Below are 22,154 nucleotides of genomic sequence, written 5' to 3' on the forward strand. Positions count from 1 at the left end.
CTTGCTAATGGATCTCCAGCCAGAGCAGAAGCAGGCCCTGCTGGTGCCATATGACAAATCGACATGCTGCTGTTGCCTACAGTCCGCCTACAAACCACCACCAAATATATCAGGAGGATTAGCTCACGCAGACTTGCTCTGTGTTAAGACAATATTTGCTTCAACTCTTCGTTTCCTCCTCATCACAACATGTGCTCAACATATAAGAGCGATTTGCCGCTCGAATCCTCCGGATACACATCATTTATTTTAGGATTAGCAAGGTTTACATTGTCATGTCAGTCAAAGGTGTTTTGGGCGGAGTGTCACCTGCGACGGCGTGTTAGCGTCGAAGTGTTTGTCGGCAGGTGAGCGGCTTAATATTTGGAGAAGTCTGTCTGACTGGCTGCACTCTCAAGAAGGACTCATCCTGGTGGAGTCTGCGTGGTAGGCTCGTGATTGGAGGGCGGCCGCCGTTGCTAAGCAGAGCTGCTCTTCCCGAGCTAAATAAGAACTTTCATGCTGTCTGGCTGGTGGGCTTCGGAGAGGCGCACTCGCTCGAACACACATCCAGCCGGTTGCAGGGGGGGGGGGGGGAGACCTCCTCCATTCACCGCCCTCTCTCTCGGTTTGTGACCTCCGCCTGGTCCGTCCTCCTCCTCCTACTCTCCTCTCCAGCCTCCAGTGTTTTGGACGAGTCCTCTGCTCACACCCTTCACCTGCTCCGTTTGACGCCGTCGAGCTTCCCGTGGGACGAGGCGAGGGAAGCGCTCTCTCCTCTGCACTCCCCCTCACATTATACTTAGATCACTACCTCCTCTGTGGAGAGCACGCCGCATCAGACTGGCCTACATACGACCCACATGGATGGGTGGATGCATAGATGATGAATGAAGTGAGAGGTAGACTGAGAGAGACTGTCAGACGGAGAGAGGGGGGAAAGATGGGAGCATGAAAAAACTGATAGACATCTGAGATTAAAAATAAAATCATTGTTGAAATGAATACAAATCTATAGAGACGGGATGTTTGCATTGAAGCGACGGATTTTCACATCAATCCAATGACGCTAGAGGTGCTGATAAGACATTATTACGGATAAGAATTTGCGATTTTAAACCCTATATATATTAAACACTTGATTCTTGTCTTATGTTTTATTAGTTGTTTAATCGACATGCTGCTGTTGCCTACAGTCCGCCTACAAACCACCACCAAATATATAATTTTGTTAAATCAATAATTATTTTATACTATATATTATTATATTATATTATTATATAATATGTATTATTATTAGCCAGACACCATCAAATAATTGTTTAAACAATTTCCCGAAGGAGACCTCCTGACGGATCAATAAAGTCTTACCTTACCTTACCTTACCTTAATCAAAAGTCCTCCATGTGAGCCAACATGACTCAAAACTAAATCGCTAACACCGCTTTCTCATCCTGTAATCCCGCAATGTAGCGAAGCATCCGCAATATTTGACACATCACAAAAGTGGTAAAAGCTGCATAAAACTGAAGCGCGATGAAGCGAGGGAACACTAGCCTGGAAACTGCTTTCATCAGGGCCGCTATACCAGGACCTAAAGAGGGGCTCTGGAGACCATGGGTAGTTTGAAGAACTACAACTCTCATAGCAGTCTCATAAAAAGAAGATTGTAACCAATCATAGTCCATCTTTTTGAGTGCCAAAAGCAGAGAGGGACTTGAAAATATCAAGTAAAGAAAAAGGTAAATATTATACAAAAGTATCATTTGACGTGACACACATTAGCAACTTTCAGCATCTCGATCAGGGTGAACTTACATCCCCTTTGTTTCGAGAGTCTTCCAAGATGCAGAAACAATTATGTTTTTCACTTTTGCTTCCGTCTTCTTGTGCAGATGTCTATCCTCTTGTGCGTCTGCTGCGCCACCGGGACCTTAACGTCTCCAGAATCAAATCCAAAAAAGAGCACTGTGTCTTCTCTCTCAGGGCTCTGAGGAAATGGCTTATTCGGTCCAGCTGGGGCGCTGGCAGGGGTGAAAGCTTTGCCTTGTACTGTATTTCAAGAACAATCAGGGAGAGCCGGTGTGAAGCCCTGGTGTGCTCTTCAGACGAGCTCGACATGCTTTTCTCGCAGAGACGGGGCACTGCAGCATTGTCGGCAGGCACCCGTATCAAATGGATTCAGCACAGCTGTCCTAGCAGACTCTGTTGCAGTACGAGGGGGTGGTGGTGGAGGGGGGGTGTTTATTCAGTATTACAGTCACCCCGGGAAGCCTCATGCTTGGCTTTGTCACAGCATCATCTGGTCAAAAGAAACTTTTTCTCTTTTTGACCTTGTCAGCGCTCCGTATCACTCTGCGGTGAATCTTTTATTTCTGGACGCCGGAGCCACCTGCCCCAACCCGGCACCCACTGATCTGTACAGCGAGCGCTACATTTAGAGCGACAGGCGTACGGATGGGCCACATGCACGTGACACCTGCTCAACTATTTTTTTTTTGCAGGTGTCGAACAGTTGCATGTTTAGTCGCACCGGTCGCCTCGGCACACAGCCGCCTTCTTCGCCACAGTCCTGGGCCCCGTCAGGCTTTATTTCTAGCCGGCGCAGACACAGACAGCCACGGCCTGAAATAGAGCGGCCACTCTTTATCCTATAAGAGGAGGCTATTATAAGCCCTGTGTCTTAAGCAGTCTATGTCAAGAGAGGAGTTTACCTGACGCAAACACTGGCCTAAAAAAAGCCGCTTTTCAATAACCAGGCAATCAGTCATAATCTGCGGCGCAGGTGTTTGTTTGCACGCAAGGTAATAAGGTCTTGTGAAGCTCCTTAGTCGGAAAAAATAATCCCTCAGTGATCTACAGGGAGGTGTTTTAACCTTGTTATCGGCGAAGTTCATATAGGTCGTTTCTTAAATTATTTACATAAGACGTTAGCACAATGCTTTAAGCTTGAAGTTAAATTGACGTATGCCAATATTATAACACTGTTCAGGTTTTGCCGTTTGACAGATTGTGTTAGTGAGATTATAATTATATATAATAATAATTATATAACAGATGAACCACGATATATGCTAAGATAAGCCAAAAAATAAATGGGCAAATAGATCAAATTTCAAATGACCGATGACTCATTTTACTTACATTATCAGGGACCACCTGCATCTTTCATATATATTCCCATTATATGAATTCCACCTCGATTTTTCTTCACTTTGTGACTCATTGGAATTGATATTTTTAGACTTTGAGACAATATTTTAAACTGATTCGATCAACAGTTCATCGCACACTTTGACTTCACTGCTAAAACGGTTTGCTTTCAAGGCATACATCGCATTTGATGCAAACATAATTTTGTGCTTTACTTGAAAAAACAGGCAGGATTGAGTGCCTTTGAAAAAGCGTGAGGCAACTTCAGCAAGCTGTGAAGAATCCCAAAGATGACGACAACTAACTCTGTCATCAGCTACAGTGATGACCTGAATGAACTGTCGTTCATAAAACTACTTTAAGAAAACACAACAACTGATGCTCGAATCAAATGCAAGAGTTTGGTCGCAGCATCTTCCACACAATGAACATATGAATTATTCTGGAGCTAATAACATAGTATTGTTGGTGTGCTCATCTTCACAAAGACCCCCATCGCTGCACGTCCATATTTAATCCAAGTCTTTCAGTTACCCAACTGTACAGACCTCCGATAGAATGAATCCCTCCAAAGAGATTAGTCGCCCCATCATCAGCAGAGCTCCCTAATTTTTCTCCTTTTGTTGTGGTGCACGCCGCACAGAATGGGCTGAAGCGTCTGTGTCGGACACAGTGGGAGGAAGTGGCTTTTGTGTTACTGGCAGGTGCAATGGAATGACGCCGTTGATGTGGGCATGCTCATGCGTGACCGAGTGAAAACGACCCGGCGTCCAGGGCCTGAATTTTGAGCTCCCTAGAGCAAGAGCGCCACTGAGATACACCAGGAACGTCTGGAGCTCCGCTGAGGTTTAAAGTACATTCTTTAGCCGAATGTTTTTTCCCTCCCCTTCCACCTCCTCCCATTTTTTTTGCACACATCTGGTGAACAGCGCTAGCACCCCTGTCATCTTTTACTGTGTTGAGGTCATTTCCACCCAATCGGTAAAGTGGAAACACATGATCCGCGGGGTTTGGTCTTAATGGGGTGGGGCTGGCATGGGCCCGCGCTGACACAGTTTTACAGCCAAAACAGTCGTTCCCTGGAGGGCGGCCCGTTTCCAAATGAAAGACACTTGGTGTAAATAATGCCAGGATACTTGTAATTAGTTGGATTTTGTCAAAACATGCCTCATCGTCTCCACAGACGCTGCTCAGGACATCCACAACTTTTGACACTGTAATCTCTGAATGACTTCATTATCTTTGACAGACTTTTTAATTGGGATTCTCCTCCAGAGAGCGTGGGCCTCCAACTTCAGAAGAAGTTCACATAACAGCTCGCGTCGCGAAATTCCTCCATCTGACACATTCTGGACGAGATTCTTGACAGCGCATTATTAGAACGAGCGTCACGCGGATGAGTTATTCTGCCGCTTCTTGTGAGGAAAACACGTTTTCTGTTATTGATGTGATGGAAGAATATTATTGACTTTGTCGACACCTCAGTGCTCGCTGTGTCCAAGTCAAGGCCTGAATGAAATAGTTATTTACAGTGCGGCAAAACTAAATCACAACCAATGATTGTGTTCGTGATCCACGAATAATACAAAAGCAAAAAAACAAACTTTTATTGAATTTCACACTCATATTTCCAGTAATAAACTGGTTATTCACTTGTGTATGAGTAGCCAAGTATGGATTTTTAAGTAGCCATTAGCATCATGTTCAGCCTGATTATATTCTTCCATTAGACCCTTAGCAAGAGTTCACCCTAAGAAAGAAACCTGCACATTTTTGATCATTAATCTAAATTCTTATCTATTGTAAACAAAATACACATGCATTATTTGATCTGTTTTGCATGATCTTAGTCATCCAGGAGAGGCTCAGAGCAGATCTACTGCTTCTCTGCTTAGGTAAAAATGAAACTAGATATGCACATTTATTTAGCGAGTTCTGGTCCCGCTGTCCTTCTGTCATAGACAGAGCAGCGAAAGCAAGTGTGCAGTCAGTGGGTCACCGCCGTCGGTCGTCAGCCAGGGAGGCTGCCGAGAGCCACCGCATAGATTTTGTCTGTCCAACGAGACTCATCATGGACTGCAGCACACTGGTTATTGAGGGCACGCTCTCCTGTACTGCAGGACGCAGTCCTCATTACCTCTGCAGCAGCTTAGCTCTCGGCTTTGTTCTCTCTCTTGGCTTGAAACTGGAGAATATGGAGAGAAGTGCTGAGGCTGCAGTTAGCTCTGCTGCCCACAACTTCTGCCGCACCGGAGAAAACATAGCTGAGACAACCACCGCCGCCCCCCGAAAGCCCTCTTGTCTACATATTTCCATAGAGCAAATGCATTGACGACCGGCTTGATTCATCGTCCTAACTTCTTTTTTTTTCTCTCTCTCTCTCTTTCTCTCTCTCTTCTTTCCAGCCACATTCTGTTTCTGCTCTGACCACTTGTCTGAATTGGGTATTTCACTTCTCACTTCTCAATAAGTCAAAGATGCATTTGTGCGTGGGCCAAGTGACCAAAGCGCCGGGCGCTGCCAGACTGTGAAAGGTCCCTTAGACTTGTTCCATAGAGGCATTAAACAGCGGCGGTACAGAGCGGCTGGAGGGACAGTAAAAGTTTATCACTCTAATAACCCCAAGTCACAACTTGCCTAATGGCTTAGGCAGCCGCACCAGGGGTCACCTCGAGGTTGTGGTTGATAATGGTGCGTTTGTACCGGTGGAACAAATGAAAACTGAATGAAAAAGTGTTCTATTTTGGACTTGATTTTGATGCCGACAAGCTTTCCTCGTGAGGAGCTACAGTAACAAAGTTTTTTTTTATAATTGTGTATTTGATAACAATATAGCAAACCACCATTTTTAACCTGGTCCGTGTTCAAGTATTTCTGCCACATGACAGTTTTTTTTAATGGAAGAACTGCTCTTACGGTGTCACAAGCTACTCACCGTCAAATAGGAAACGTAACGCCACATTACATTACCTCAACTGTCAACATCTTCAACCCGACATCTTCAAGGTGAGCGTAGAAAGAGAGGAACGGCTTCTCTCCCCGGCTGAGGCGCTATGTTTCTTGAGAGGTGTTTGTTTTAGGTGAAGTCAGCGCTGGAACAGAATGTTGCGAACCGCAGGCCAGACTGTGGCTCTGCAGCTCCGACCTGAATGCAGACTGTTTGTTTTCCTTCTGTGTTTCTCAGGGAGAAATTTCCATGCTGCCAAAGTCCTGCACTCACACCCACGGCATGCAAATAAAAACCTACCTGGGTGTAACCGCTGCATCTGGACAGCGCCGCCCTAGCGCAGCCGGCCACTGGGGCGTCCGGCATTCACTTATCTTGTAAAAAAAAGGGCTTTTTGGGGAGATGGGAGGGCATTTGATTGTTTCAGTGGCAGGATGTTTGTGTGTTTTGTTCCCAGCCTTTTCATAAATAGCACTTTTAATGCTGCTGAGGTCAACTAGTTTTACTAGACTGGAGAGGCAAGTCCAGAGGCAAGGAGGCCTCACCGCCATCTGGCACCCATAAAAGGGGGGAGCTGAGGTTTTTTAGTGGGGGTTTATGGGATGGCAGGGTGAGACTGTGTGGAGAAAGACAGGCAGGGATGGTGGACTCTGGTTGCCCCTGAGCCACAAAGTTTCCTCTACAATCTGAATGACAGGTCAGAAGTTCATTGCCTTTTTTTGGCCCGCATCTGCCTTGTAAGCCGAAGAAAGATGGCGGGTTCAAAGTTGGAGGGCAAAGGAGAGGAGGAAGTCTCCACAGAGCTGTTATCACTGCGGTCAGAGAGGGAACACAGGTTTAATGAGGCAGCTATATTTACAAGCAAACTATGGCTCTGTGTGCTGTGAGTACAAGACGCTCGCCTCCGCTGTCGGCGTGCTCTGCTGAGAATCAGCGCTGCAGATGGTTGGGAATGATGTGGCGTTGTAAACACTGGTGATTCAATGGCTCTGTGTTGTTTGAGTGTGCGTCATCCTGTCAGGGAGCTCGCTCACCACAGCAGACATTCATTAGTCGTGGCTCTCAGTGGAAGCAGTGTGGCTCATCATTACCGTTTATTCAAGTCCCCGCTGTTTAATGTTGGCCTTGAAGGAAGAATTGTTAGCATCGTGAACAGGCTCGGAGTCAAGGAGGGTTATTTTGTTGTGGTGTGTTTATTTTAAAACACTACGCCTTGTCTCTCAATCCGTTCGGATTCAATCGTCCATGTTCTTAATGTACATGGTCAGGCTCCTCCTTACATCACTGATCTGATCCAGCCTTACACCCCAGCTCGGGCTCTGAGGTCTGTGGGTCAGAATCTACTTATGGTTCCACGCACACGGTTCAGGACCAGAGGAGAGAAATCTTTTCAGGCTGTTGCTCCTAAGCTTTGGAACGATCTTCCTCTCTCTTTGCGCTTGATGGAGTCTACTGACTCCTTTAAGAAACATCTTAAGACGTTTCTATTTGTTCAGGCTTTTCCTTGAATTTCTCGAACTCCTGTGTTGTTCTCAGTATTATCTTGATCTTTAAAGTATGTACTTTTTTGAGTATTGTTTTGATTGTTTAAGCGCTTTGTGACCCTGGTCTCGAAAAGCGCTATATAAATAAATATTACTTACTTACTTAGTTACTTACATGCTTCCATCATTTATAATGACATGCATTATGTTATACATTATGTTTGTTTTTTTAACATATTGTAGATCTTTGTTACAACAACTGCACCAGGAAGCGAGTGGTTCTTAAAATCGGACTTATCTTAAAGGTACCAAACTTATAATCGGATCATAAGCGAAGAGTAAGTAAGTAAGTAAGTAATATTTATTTATATAGTGCTTTTCCAGACCAGGGTCACAAAGCGCTTTAACAATCGGCAAAGAAAAAACTTACCGCGCATTGTCAGTCGACACTCTCGGAAAGTCTCAGCTCGTCCACTTCTAAGAGCGTGAACTGGAGCGTCCATCTTAACCTGGATGCTCAGATTATAGATTTTCCAGAATGAGGTTATCATCATCGCAGAGGCCTGTGCTCCGGCAATGATACCTCCCACAGAGAGTTTTGTTCTTCTGCAGAGCTCGGTTAACCCTTTCTCTCGCATGTTTTTGAAGGTTATGATGTCATTCAGTTTCACCGCGTGTTGGTAGTAGATTGTTATTCAAAACAAGCGTCAACCGGCTCACGTCCTTAAGTGGATGAGAGAAGTGACCTCTATCTCTGCAGGACGAGCGAGGAGGTTTTGAGCGCTGCACAGTTTGAACGCGAGGAGAGGAAAAAAAGTGCTGACAGCAGAAGAATGGGAGCGTGTTTGGCAGGCACGCCCTTGTAGGTTTCTGTGTCTCTCAAATCTATTAAATTTTTAATCGTTTCCTCGCCGTGGTACGGAGCCCGACACGATCCACCGCGCTCTTAAAGCTGTGAAAGCGACGCTCAAGTTTTCTCTCATTAAGAGGAAAAAAAAACATGTTTTTGTAGAGATTTACCGAGACCGCGGAGACGCCGTTTTGCAGTCCCGCGTGGACAAGAGTGCGTTAACCCAGCCCGAGATTGATCCTATGTGGCTCGTGTGCTGAGGCACCACAGAGTCCTCGAGACACACGTCATAGACACTGCAATGCTGTCATTGTTGCCGTATTAGAAAGTCCACCATGGTTAAAGTTTAATATACCGCTGCCGCTCAACGGACTTTGGAAAAAGGGGGGTCTTCAAAGACACCTTCTAAAGCCGCTGTAAGTGAAGGAATTGTGGCTGAGAATTCACAGAGAGACCCTGGACACACTCTTGTGTCATGTTAGACTGGAGCACAAGTCTCTGGGACTCTCTCACTCGCCTTGCATTGATTCAGCGGAAAAAAATGTGGCCTGTTTCCCTTTAAAAGAGCTGGCCTGTCTGCAGTATGCATCAGTCCTGTGGAGCAGACAGGCCAGGAGGAAGGGAGGAAGGGAGGAGCGTGGGGCCGCACGGAGGGAGGACCAGCCAGAGCAGGGAAGAGCGGCAGTCTGGGCTTCCAGCCTCCTGGCTAGACTGCTGAAAGTTATTATTGAGTTCCTGTGTAGGGCCTCCCCTCCCTGTGGCACATCCCTCTGCCTCCACCAGCATGTAGACGGAGGCAAAGATAAAACTTGGCAGCCGAACCCCTGCCTCTCTGCAGCAAACCTTATAGGCGACGATAAAAAGATCATTTGGTTTGGCGCTGTATTTTTTTATTATTTATTAATTTTTTTTTACGAGGGTAAATCCTCCTGAAAATATTGTTTAGCGCTACGGCACCGTCAACACATGTTAGGGAGCTTACAGCTGCCCCGACAGCAGCTGCGTCTCCCCCCTTGTCTTGAGTTTCAGTCTTCCCTGTCCCGGCCCTAACTCGCCCGGGTCAAGAAGGTGGACAGTATGAGCCGAAACTTCCCCGATGATTCAAGGATTCCATCTTTTAAAAGTAATATAATCAGGGTGTCATTCTTATCTTGAATGATTCGTAATGACCCGCTTTAATTCTGACAGACCCGATGTTTACATTTTGATATCTTAAGGATAATATCTCTGGTAAAACCTATTTTTTTCACACCTTTTCCCTCTTTTCTCCGACCTGTTCCTGCCTGCGGCACTAATCCGTCTCTCTAAACCGGAGCTGGCGGCGTCCTTGAATCGTAGCCCACCAAAGAAGAGACGGACACGGGCAGATCGTTACGTAACGCGCCGTCCCGGCTTTCGAATATAGAACCTGCTGCGGCTTTAGGGCGAGCAACTGTCCGGCACAGCCGCCGTCTGTCCCACTGCACCGAACGTGTTGTGGCTCCGGCCACGAACCGATCCGTGGCCCACGTCTCTTTTCATGTATGTGGCACACGTCAAGTTCAATGCTAGCTCACATTCACTGGTTTCAAAACCAGGTTTAGGGAAGGAAAAAGCGTGCGAGAGGGGGAAAACCCTGGATCTGGAATTGGTATTTTGTGGAGTTCTGTTTGTTGAGTCAGAGCTTAGTTGGGCTCCAGTGTTATGCAGTTGCCATGGAGAGAAACAGGCTCTTGTGCAATAAAATCATCCAGGAAAAGACATTTCCAAGAATTTTTTTTCAGAGTCAAGAAACAGACGGCGACTGCAGAATTCATGAGGTGATGTCGGCTGCAGCTCGCCCTGCTCAGACCTCCATTTTAGTGCCGGGTACTCATTTAATGGAAGCTCGGAGGCAAAAGGCCTCTCACCTAATTACTTCTGTAAGCAGATATGTTTTCCTGCCAACGTAGGAGGGAGACAAAACCAGTGTTTAAGGATGGAATGTGTGATCTAAGGAGCGGATGTTGTGGGTGTTTGATCCCCCTATTTCCCTTACAGAAAATTCCTCCCAACAAGTGGAAACAAGCGAAAAAAGCTATTTGATCTCCGTCGAATATCTGGCGTGTACACGCTCACTGTGAGGCCCTCGCACTTTCGACGGGGCCGGGCCAGAACATATGTGGTCCGGTTCATCCCAACGTGTTGGCGGTTAATTAGCGGTGAAGGGTTGTGAGGATTCTTCTTCTTATTGCTCACTTCGACGAGAGCCGATTCCACTCATTAGACGTCCGGCGACGTGGAGTTTCGAAGCTCATTACACAAAGCAGCCTGTGAGAGGTGGAAGTTACTGGAGCAGAGGCGACCAGGAGCGCTCGAAAAAAAACAGAAGGTATCCATAAAGTTCAGCTGGATTTATTGCTCGACCAATTAGCTGGCGAGAAGTTCTCTGGGCGGATACGTGTTCGGTGACGTGACATCACATGGGACCCTGAGTGAGCGGTGACCCTAACTTCACCTCACACTCTCACAGCTTTTACGGCCTTCCACCCCTAAATCCCCCCCCCCCTAGTCCACCCCACCCCGTCTGCTCACACCTCTTAACCTCAGCTATTCATCCCATTTTCATCTTCACAAATAAACCTGCCACTTCACCTCTTCTCCAATGAAGTGGGAGCGTCTTGTCATTTACGGAGAAAACCGATGGATCCAGCAAGACATTTGTTTCACAGCTCTCTTGCTATTTTATATTATTTAACAAAATCACTACCTTAACTTAGTCTTTACTCAATAACGCTCAGTATTTTCTTCATCATCATTCATTTAAAGGAAAACCTGTGTCAATAAATGAGAACTATTTACATATAACAATATATATATCAGTAAATTATATTCATTATTTGAATCATTTAATAAATAATCTAGTGCAAGATCTTGTGTTCGCAGAGCTCTGTCAAGCAGCTCATTTTGGATGTTGTCCTACATATAGAGCTCGTTCCTGATTGGCTGGGAGTCCCAAATGGAACATGCCGGGTTCTAAGGATTGACGAATCTTTTCTAGAACCCTAAAACAATGTGGGAGGAACAACACATTTTACCGGAACAGCCAGTTGAAACTTTTCTTGGTTGATGATACATATTTTTTTAATGATATGAGGGTGAAGGTGCTTTTGACTGTTTGTTTTTTTAGCTTAAATCTCCCAACTCCCAACTACAATGGAGGAAAATATTGACAACATCAAAAACATGTTTTTACAAAATATAAAACAACAAAGCAATGATTATTGTAACAGTAACTTTAGTGTTTGATAATATGGGTCAGCTGTAGGCGAGAGGTGGTCCTGCTTCCTCTGACCGTCCATCTGCCCTGTAAACCTCTCAGACGCTGCAGGTCTAGACCCGGCTAAGCCTGACCCGTCATAACTAGCAGTCCCCCGCTGATCTCCCAAGCCCTCCCCCCCCTGTCCGTGGAACTCTCACTCACTCACTCACCCGCCAGGGGAGGTGCTGCCGAGGAGTCAGACGGTACCAGGTTCTGTGAGTGACATAATGGACCGTGTGTTCGGCGCAGTTAGTGTTTGGGCTGACGGGAGGTTATCCAGTGACATTTTAATCGTCTTTCTGGAGTCTTAGCTATGGCATTAGTATTAATCTGTGGGATTTAAACTCCGGCGGTCAGACACTGGACTTGCTGTCTTGCTGTTGTGGAAGCGCCGGGTGGGGGGGGGGGGGGCGAGATGCTTTTATCAGGGAGAGTCACATGACCGAGTCTGAGGTTATCTGATGCATTTCTGTTCAAACGAATATTGTTTCGCATTGAGATCAAATATGAACTTTTGTTTCAAGAATACACGTTTTTCTATTTAAAGAGTTTGTGTTTAATATTTTTCCACATTCCTGCATCCCTGTGTGTCTCTGTCTGTATCTCAAAGATGTGTCGAAGCCAACATTGACTCAACGTTGATGTTCTTGGTGTAAACATCATGTAGAGCTGATAGATCCCGATGGTTATCCAACGCAGACGTACGACCAAACATGCTAACGTCGCACAGAGCCGAACCGTGAGCATCCCTGCCTGGCGTGCGAGCCGACATGACGGAGCAGATTGAAGCATGTGAAGGCAGGTGATGTCCCCAACTGTTGGGCCGAGCGAACATCCGGTGAGAAATCATTTGAATAGACAAGAGAGTCGCAGACTGAACCAGATGAGGGCTAGTGTTTTGCCAAGGGGATTAAGCTTACATCGCAAAGATGGCGTTGGCACTGCTGCACGGCGGAGATCAAGTTCTGTTGCAGCACGCACACATGCGCCGCGGCTGTGGAAAGATTTGTCAGCAGTTGCGTGATGATTAATTAAAGTGCCGACGAAAAAACCTTCGTCTGTGTCCATCTGAACGGGTTGATTCCTAAAAAGAAGGACAAGGAATGTTGCTTCGTTCGGGTCAAAAATGTTGCACGGATTAGGGTCCGGTGACAATTTAGAAATGTGTTATTAGTCAATTTATATCGTTTAAAATAGAAAATAAAAGTAGAAAAGACATGTAAATATGCGAACATTTATAAATTATATATGTTTTATTCAAAGCAAAAAAGTTTATCTACATCCAGTGTCATATAGTATTTCATCTTGTTATCCAAACCTTTGGGATGAAGATGATTTTAGATGAACGACAACATCCATCCATCCATCCATCCATCCATCCATCCATCCATCCATCCATCCACCCATCCATCCATCCATCCATCCATCCATCCATCCATCCATCCTTCCATCCATCCATCCATCCATCCATCCATCCATCCATCCATCCATCCATCCATCCATCCATCCATCCATCCATCCATCCATCCATCCATCCATCCATCATCAGGAAGCAAATTGTTGATGCTAATGAGATCTTAAACTCTGATGTTTGCTTGAAACCTTTGGTGAGTCATGACGCAATTTTGGGAGCGAACAGACGCGGCACGACCACATTTGGTTGCCAATAATCCTGAAGGAAATCAGAGCTTCTCAGTGCTCGGAGGTGACCTCAGCCCCAAAGTAGCGTTTGGCTTACAAATCACATTTCTTTTAAGTTCTCAGGGATTCCTTTGTTCTTTTATTCATGATTTTCCTGAAAGTTTTGTGCTTGAAATTTTTTCCACTTTGCTATAAATGATATTCCATAAGCTTCCGCTCGTTCTCTCTCCCTCCGTCTCTCTTGTTAACCTTCATCCCCTCCGGCCCCCCGGATAGTACAGCAGCTGCGCCGACATTAGAAGTGTGCTAAATGTGAATAGATGCAGAAAACTATTGTGTGTGAATGTGTGTGTGCATGAGTGTGTGTTTCTAGAGTCTTCCATCGTGGTGCTGTCTAATATTTGATTCTTCCATCAGAGCAGCGGGGGGTCAGACTATCCGCTACACTTGCCACTGTGTGGTTTGTTGCATAAATGACGGTACACCGTCCCCCACCGCCCGCCCCCCCAAAAAAATAACTTTGACTGACAGCCATAGCAAACATGCTCGCGCCAATTATATATAATCTCGGGTGATATCTGTTTCACGTCTGTCACTTAAGGGCTGCCCCCGAAACAGGAATAGTTCACGAACCCCTCCGACAGTGAGGTCACCCTCCTATAGGGGGGAGCGAGGGATTCAGGCGTCCTGTTGTTGTGGCGGCCATGTTTGGACCTGAACTGGAATTCAGGCCCTCGCAGAAGTACAGTAACCTTTGTTTGCTCTGTTCATAAAACACACAGATCCAGAACTGGTTCTTCCACGATGACAGCTCCAAATGGAGAGAAAGATTATCAAAAATAAAAGGCCGCCTTAGCTTTAATTCCCACTTTGTGTGTCGTGAGTGATGAGGTTTGAACTTGAATAGACGACAGTGGATTAAACACTCGCTCTCGATACAATCCAAATGCAAACAGGTCTTGTATCGGGTGTTTGGTTTAAGTTGCTCTGCCAGATTTAGGCACAAGCGCACTAGATGATGGTGATAAAGGTCTGTATGCTTGTGTTGTGTTACTTTTTGTTGTGTTCTAAACATTCTGTTTAACATCTGGTTTAGAACGGTGCACCAGGAACAGTATGAGGAGGAAATGAGAATTAACTTCTGAGCAATGGTCTTCAAGACTCCCACCAAAAGTGTTTATTACATTTATAATAACCGGAAATGCACTAAAAGAGCACAGACCCCTGCCAAGCTGCTCACTTAAACCCTACACATTAACACCAGATGTATTATTGTGTAGTATAAGTGGATCAGACCAAATCAATCAATCTCAGTTTCAAACATCAGAACCATCTAGTGCATTTGTAGAATAAAACATTTGATGTCCGAAATAAATCATATGAACTATTATTTCGATATATGTAGAGAACTTAAGTCATTCTCAGGCCGTGTTCTTAAAGAAAAAATGAATTAACTTTCCATTTTTCTGGGCTTTTTAAGGGAACAAAAGGCTATATCAACACTACAGCCTTGCACCTAAATGTGTCAATCTGCATGGACCTGCTGGGATATTTTCCACCTTCCTCCTCCTCGCCTCAGATCTCATCAAGTCTCAATCCCAAAGACAATTAGGACAATCCAATAAGCAGGAGTGTAATTCCGACCTTATGTCAGGTCCTGTTGCTTCCTCCCTGCGACGGTCTTCGCCGCTGAGCTAAATAAACATTGCTTCCTAAAAGTGGCGTGATAAGGGCTTGTGCACTTTGGTGCAAATTAACAAGTGGATTTCGGGATAAGAAACACAAGCCTGATCCGTATATATGTGTTTGAGGTCGGGATGAAATTTCAGGGAATATTCTGGGCAATGGTTTCCTCCCAGCTGTTACAGGGGGGCTTTATTTAAATCTCATACAATTTATAGTGTTGAATAGAAACTGCCGGCATCCTTGTGAGGGCCTGCAGCAAACTATGGGGATCAGATTACCAAAACTAGTACTCCTGCTCTTCCATCTAAGGCTGACACCCGAGTGAGCTGTGCCAGTTGCTGTGCCCTTGAGTGAGACAGCGCCCCACTGAGCACATGTCGATCTGGGGATTACATTCAGGGGGTTTAAGAGGGGAAAGGAGGTCGTAATCTGAAACTGTTTTGTCTTGTTGCCGTGCTTCTTTCTCAATGTCATGCAGATGTACGACTCACGCCCCCAAGGAAGTCGAGCTGGACTCACGGGCCGCGCTGAACCCGCGATCTGTGGCTCGATCGTTTTTGTTTCTTCGCGAGCGTCGCCACAGACGCACGACTGTCGCTGGTCATTTGGCTGTGAAGGATCCAAATTAGAATCTTCTTAAGTGCCAAGCAGACGAGGAATTTGACTCCGACTCTCGCATCTCGCATTCCATTGACATAGAAACCCGCAAAGAAGCGCGACTATAGGTGGTGGACCAGATCAAAAATGACTCAAAAACATCCGGGAGAATATTCACGATTAAGCGTAAAAAAAAAACTTGAAAACTAAAGAATTTCAAATGAACAAAAACACAACACTGCTGAACATGTCAATACACAGTGACCACATGTGGATGAAATCACTGATGATGTGTCTCAAATCACATACTAGCGTACTCAAAGTTAGTATTTTTAGTGCGTAAGTGCGTCTCAATTCTTAGTATGAGAAATTTAGTGCGCCATGCACACTAAATTAGCGTACTAACACGCCCACAAAACTGAGTATGGTTCAATGGACACTAACCACCCTAAACGGCCGCCATCTTAGTGACGTTGTAAACGGAAGTTACGTCATATATAAATACATATACAGTATATTCATATACGTACAGTTGTATTTTCAGCAGCAGTAGAAGGATGACACGTCTTCGGTGCTGATACCAGCTTAAATATCTCGCGAATATATCGATTCTCATATTTTTTCTTTATTTCTTTTTCCAAACTTGCAAAACGTGCTTCCAGCAGGTGGCGATAGCGTTCAAACAGCTGGTTGCAGCCATTGTTAAATAGTAGTAGAAGAAGAAGCTGTCGCATCATTTCCTGTTAGTGCGTAGCAGCAGAGTTTGATTTGAGACATACTATCTGTGGAGAATTTGCGTACTAGTTAGTATGTACACTATCCTGATGCATACTAACTTCTAGTATACTAAGAGAAGTATGCGATTTGAGACACAGCTTGATAGTCGGGTCTAATATATTGTCAGCAGCTACAAGTGAATCGTCTCACAGCAGCAGAACAATATCACAGACAGACTGCTACGTAGTTGAACGTGTGCAAGAGAATCTTAAGCAGAGTTTGGGGAGCCGCTCCAACAATCAATAAAAATAGACATTCTTGATGCTTATCGAGTGTTTGCATTTATAGTAGGTAGAGTTGATGCAAGACAGTGGTTCGATTCCATCATGATAGCCTTACACACTAATGCAACTGACAAGTCCCTTGTAAATATAACAGCTGCTTTTATAAAGACTTCCTGAATGTGTATCAAGCACATGCTCAGATTTAGTGGACTAGTCATTGGGTTTTTTTCTGGACATGGAGTAAAATAGTGGAGGATATAAATCTGTATGCAAAAGAAATGACGGTTGTTTTAATGACAGACATCAACCTGATAACTCACATTACCGGTCGTAATGCATGTTCTTACTTGAGTTTCCGCGACAGCAACTCAAATAAAGTGCTGCAATTACATTTCTTCCTGTGTCGCACTCGGATAAAAACAGTTATTACGATGCATCTGTGCAACAGTTGGTGTTTATAAAGAAGCTTTTTTTTTTTTTTTAAGTTTGGTATCGGATGGTCACGTCGTCACGGGTCAGCCGGTCAATAAACAATTATCATTGATCGGCTCCACATTCAAGAGAAATAACAGCTCAATTTGTCATCATGCTCCAGTTCGCCCAACGTCAACACCGTGATCCGTAAGCAGGTCAAAATGGCCGCCATGTGTACGACTAGGGTATTTATGAACTCTCAAGGCTCATGAGGACAACTGGTAAACCTGTGTGGAAAAATAACGACACAAGTCAGTTTTATCAGTTTTACTTTGCCCTTTAAAGTATATACTTTATTGAATATTGTTTTGATTGTTTAAGCGCTTTGTGACCCTGGTCTGGAAAAGTGCTATTCAAATAAAAATGACTTACTTACTTACTTACAAGACACTAGGGATCATCGAGAAGGTATTATAATGTGGAGGGAGAAAGTCGAATTTTAACAGAATGAAAAGTAAAGAAACATTTAAATAAAAAAATAACAGTGTACACATAAAAGAGGATTGTAGAGAACACAGTGTTCCAGAGTTCTATTCCTGCTCTGGCCTGGGAACCACTCGGGAGCCCTGACCTATTTAAAAAGATACATTAGTTCGGCCTTTACCTGTTGTGTCTGGTTGTGTTCTCGGCTCGGACGGATCAATTGAAGTCAAGCTCCGCCCTCTTCGCGTACCTGCCCTGCCAGTAGCAACCCGGCCCGGGCTTATCCCAGCATTAGTGCACCATTATGTGTGGATAATTAAAATAATGCCGCCTGTCTCCACTCGCCCGACTGCTCTTAGACCGTGTTTAGCCTACAGGTTGGCTTTAAAGGCTCCTTCATTATGGCGGCTCAAAGAAATATACAATGGCGGGTTGAAAAGGCCAATGCTTGAATGGAGCCTTAAAGGGGGGGGAGGCTGTACTTGGCCTTCAAGTCCAACATTCCTTCAGCTCAGTGCTTCCTCTGTGGTCCCCCCCCCCCCCTCCCTCCCACTCAAGACTCAGTTCCCACAGGGGACGGGGCCAAAGAAAACTCCCCATAGGAAGTCTCCAGTGAGGGAGGTGGGGGGGGGGGTGCTATCATTAGCGGGACCTGCAGTAGGATGTGCTGTTATGACTGTGTGGCCGTGACTGCGTGTGTGATGTGGTGGCGAGCAAAGCCGGCGCGGCTGCTCCGCTCTTAGCTCAGTGTCGGATTTAGCCAGCAGGTCCCTTGTGGTGTCGGGGAGTGTCTGTTTTCTGACTCTATTATGTCTAGCGACTTCGCTTTCCTGGAGATGCAAACCTCAGGGTAGAAATAGTAGCAGACGGGCAGACATCCTCTGCTGGGAACACGACAGTCACGCCGGTAATTACAGACTCTGATTACAGCGGCGCGTCTAAGGTGACCGGCGGCCTCTGGTCGGGCAGGTGAGGGGTCAAGTCGACATGACACAGTCTGCAGGAGGTCTGGGGGAAAAGAATTAACTCGGCGGTGGCTAAAGTAGGCCGTGTGTGTGTGTGTGTGTGTGTGCGTGTGTGTGTGTGTGTGTGTGTGTAGCTGGTTAAACAGGTAGAGTAAGCGTTTGTGAGTCAGTCGTCAGACGTAAGTGGAGACGGTGTGTGTCAGCGGCTACAATTATGTCTCTAAACACAAAGATAAAAGACAGGAAGAGATTAGCTTGACTTGTTTAGAGTATATAATATATCTGTATATGATGATGATGATGATGATGATGATGAACTCAACAAAGCTCGTATGCATCAACTTAATCTAGGTTAGGTTAGGTTAGGTAGAACTTTATTGATCCCTCAGGAGGTCTGCTTCGGGAAATTGTTTTTTTTCCAAATTATCCACAGCAAATACAGCAATTCTTCATAAAAATAATAATAATCAAAATAAATGCATAGGTTTATATTAATCTAAATGTAATCCAGTACAATTCATTTAATAATCAAAAGCTCATGGCAGAGCTGCTAAAGATTGAAGTTAAAAAGCCTCGAAAATAATTATATTTCACCATTTTTAGGGTGAAACTGGCGTAATTGTGTGCACTGGGCATGCAACCACTCTTTTAGAAATCAATCTTTATTTCCTCTTTTTTTTTTTCACTGCACCCTTTACTCATACATTTTATGTTATTATATATTTGTAATTTTTGGGGGGAATTCAAGCTTTTTTATTTTTAAATTTCCCCAGAACAACCACGTACAGTATATATATATATATTTATTTTGAAAAGTGGTTTTTGCAGCAGAGTTTCACGGGAAGATCTCAGACGATGAGGGAGAACAAGGACATTCATTGTAACGTCGGTTAAGAAAATCATTTCGAGCAGGTGAATGAAAGTTTTATCTCAGGAAGAAAACACTTTCATTTCCTCCAAGGTTTGATAAAAAAAATTGTCCTGAAAAGGATCCTGTCTCAGGTTCAAACTGTATCATAACGTCTTCTTCAGTGCCAGACCCCCGACGTCACCTCCACCCTCGACCCCACCTCCCCACCCCCCCCATGCCAGACTCCACACTCACATGCGTGTCTTCACTCGCACCCAGCAGCCTCCGACACCCACTCGAGCCGGTGCTTACACCGACACACACACACACACACTGGAAGCGTCTGGCTTCGCACGGCCTGCGAGCCATGATTCATTAGCAGTGGAGTTTTGGCGCTTAACGCTAAATGAGGTTCGTCGTTAATTCCCATCTTGAGGTGATTAGAGCGAGCGGCTGTCGAAGGCGCCGTGTGACCCGCACGCTCGCCAAACACCGCCAATCCGTGCAGGTAGACGGCGGTAATGGTTTTGTCGTGAATCACATGCAGACGGTGGGAGACGATGAGGAGTGTTTGACTTTTTCCTGCAGGCGGAAATTTCATAGTAGTGAGTAAGAGAGAGAGGGCAGGTCTGGGCCGAGGCCTCCGAACTCCTGCCCGGGTAAACATTTCCCCCCTTCGTCTGACAAGTGCGGACCTGAGGGACGTTCGCTTCGCTCTCCTGATGTTCCAGCCTGTCATTCAAACATCGCGTTGTGTGTGTCATGTGTGGAGGTGACACACACACACACACCTGAGCTTTTAAGAAAACATGGATATATAGCAACAAGCTATCATCGTTTAGCATTAAACCTGGAGGACGTCAACATTAAGTTAAACTGTGAATGGTTCTATACAAAGAAGAGGTTTATAATTAATCTTCCTCTCGGCTGGCAGAGAATACAAAGAAAGACAAAAGGTCTCAGGAGGACTCGGGCATGTAGTCATGATGACAAAGTACCTGAGGCTTTTTGTTTAAGCTGGTTAAAGCAGAGGCTAAAACCCTGCCTCTTAAAACGAGGTAAACAAGTCTGAAAGCATTCGATCCGTAAAAAAATTCATTCACAGAAAGGTAGTCGGTCAGGTCTCTCCAACTTCTGCTCCAACCTGGCGAGCAGAATCACCGCCATCTAGTGGTGGGAGGCTGTCACTGGCGTGGGCTTTTTTAGAACAGAAAGTGTTGACAGTCAAGTTTGTATATTCACAGGGGCCTCAGAAAATGCAATCAAAGGGCCACATGAACTTTGCTACACGATGATCATCATGTCTAACGCCGTCCGTGTCTTTTCTCTTCAGTCTCCGAGTCCTGTCGCAGCCAAACGCGCCAGATTTGACAAGCAACAATCTCCAACGTCCGAAAAAGACCAAAAGCCCGACTGGTTACAATCGCTGTCCAAGTCTGCACACAAGGTTTGTGTCCCTGACGTGGTTTTTTTGAGCGAATCCAGCATCGTGGAGATTTCACACTTTGTCGTTTTGTTCCACGAAGGTCCAGATTAAGCAGAGACCCTCAGCCTTCCGTCCCTGGTCCCCTAAAAGCACAGAGAAAGAGAGGCCGGAGCAGCAGAGTGACCCCGAGAGGTGAGGACATTTTCATAAATGAGAATGATTTGAAAAACAGTCAACTCACTATTCCCTCTAAATGATTTCCACAGATCCTACAAAAAGTGTGACGAGACGCCAGCCCTCGCCGATGCGACACAGGCGGCGGCCCCCGTCTCTGTGGTCCACCCCGGAGACAGGCACGCTCCTGGCAGGGGGCCCGCTGCCATTTCCCGGCCACCGAGGGAGCTGCACAATGGCGACATGCAAGTCGCTGCCAAGCCTGACGACATGGACACGGACGGAGAGATCGATGTGGACGACTCTGATGACCGTGAGTCACTGATCTCATTTCCAGCCTGGAATTCACAGAGCAACCGAACCCCTTAAAAATCCTATAAATGACTCGCATGACTTTCAAAATCATGATTCTTTTTTCTCAAGAGGAGCTGGAATGGTTGTAGTCAGTGTCGGATTGAGGAACTAAATGAAGAACACACAGAACTAGCTTAATCAAAATCATTTTAAGTACCAACCGTACTCGTTTCCACTCAAATTTTGAATTTTATATAGCAAATATTATTGACCTACATTTATTTAATCTAATAATTGTATACATTTTGGTTGAGCATTTTAGATATGTATACATATTAGCATGATCAGCAGGTGGCAGTAGTAGTTTGAAATAGGGTTTTTGTATTGAAATTTTAAAAAAGTACCAGATATGTGATCATCTGTTAAGGCTCATGGGCTGGTCAGGTCGTCAACGATAAACCACAAGTATGTGGTAGAGCCATCTAGTGGTGTAGTATGGTATAACAACTTTTTTTTTTTATGTCAGTCGATAGTTGAAAGGTTATTGTTCTTATATTGTTGTTATTGTTGTTGCTAATAAATTGTACCTTCATGTAAAGTTCTGCCATTTTAATCTCTTTTTAATCTCTCAGGTCCGGTCCGCTCGTCTCCTCTGGCCTCCCCGGCCTCGGCCTGCACCGGCGCTTGTCAGACCGCCCCGGCTGACCCCAGTCCTCAGGAGGTGCCCGCCTGGCAATCCGGAGCCATGTGTCCAGAGATGGACTCGCTCAGACAGTCGCTGTTTTCCAGCCCCGACACCAAAGAAGCTCGAGAGAAGATCCTGCAGGACATCGTGAGGATGCGGGTCAAGCAGGAGGAGAAGATCTCAGCCGCGGTGCAGTCCAAGAGGAGCCTGCAGCAGGTAAGACTTTAGAACCTGATGAGGATCAA

At 45.4% G+C, this 22,154-nt stretch overlaps 1 protein-coding gene across 1 annotated transcript in view; it reads left to right on the forward strand.

Annotated features, from left to right (window-relative positions):
• The window catches only part of skib (SKI proto-oncogene b), a 33,338-nt gene that overhangs the window by 7,858 nt on the left and 3,326 nt on the right, over window positions 1-22,154 (forward strand). The window contains exons 2-5 of the mRNA XM_087800002.1: window positions 20,664-20,777; window positions 20,857-20,948; window positions 21,023-21,243; window positions 21,857-22,125. Coding sequence (XP_087656128.1) covers window positions 20,664-20,777; window positions 20,857-20,948; window positions 21,023-21,243; window positions 21,857-22,125 — 696 coding nt within the window. The remainder of the gene's footprint in view (window positions 1-20,663; window positions 20,778-20,856; window positions 20,949-21,022; window positions 21,244-21,856; window positions 22,126-22,154) is intronic.

Source organism: Callionymus lyra, chromosome 10, assembly GCF_982586985.1.
Source record: "Callionymus lyra chromosome 10, fCalLyr1.hap1.1, whole genome shotgun sequence".
NCBI lineage: Eukaryota > Metazoa > Chordata > Actinopteri > Syngnathiformes > Callionymidae > Callionymus > Callionymus lyra.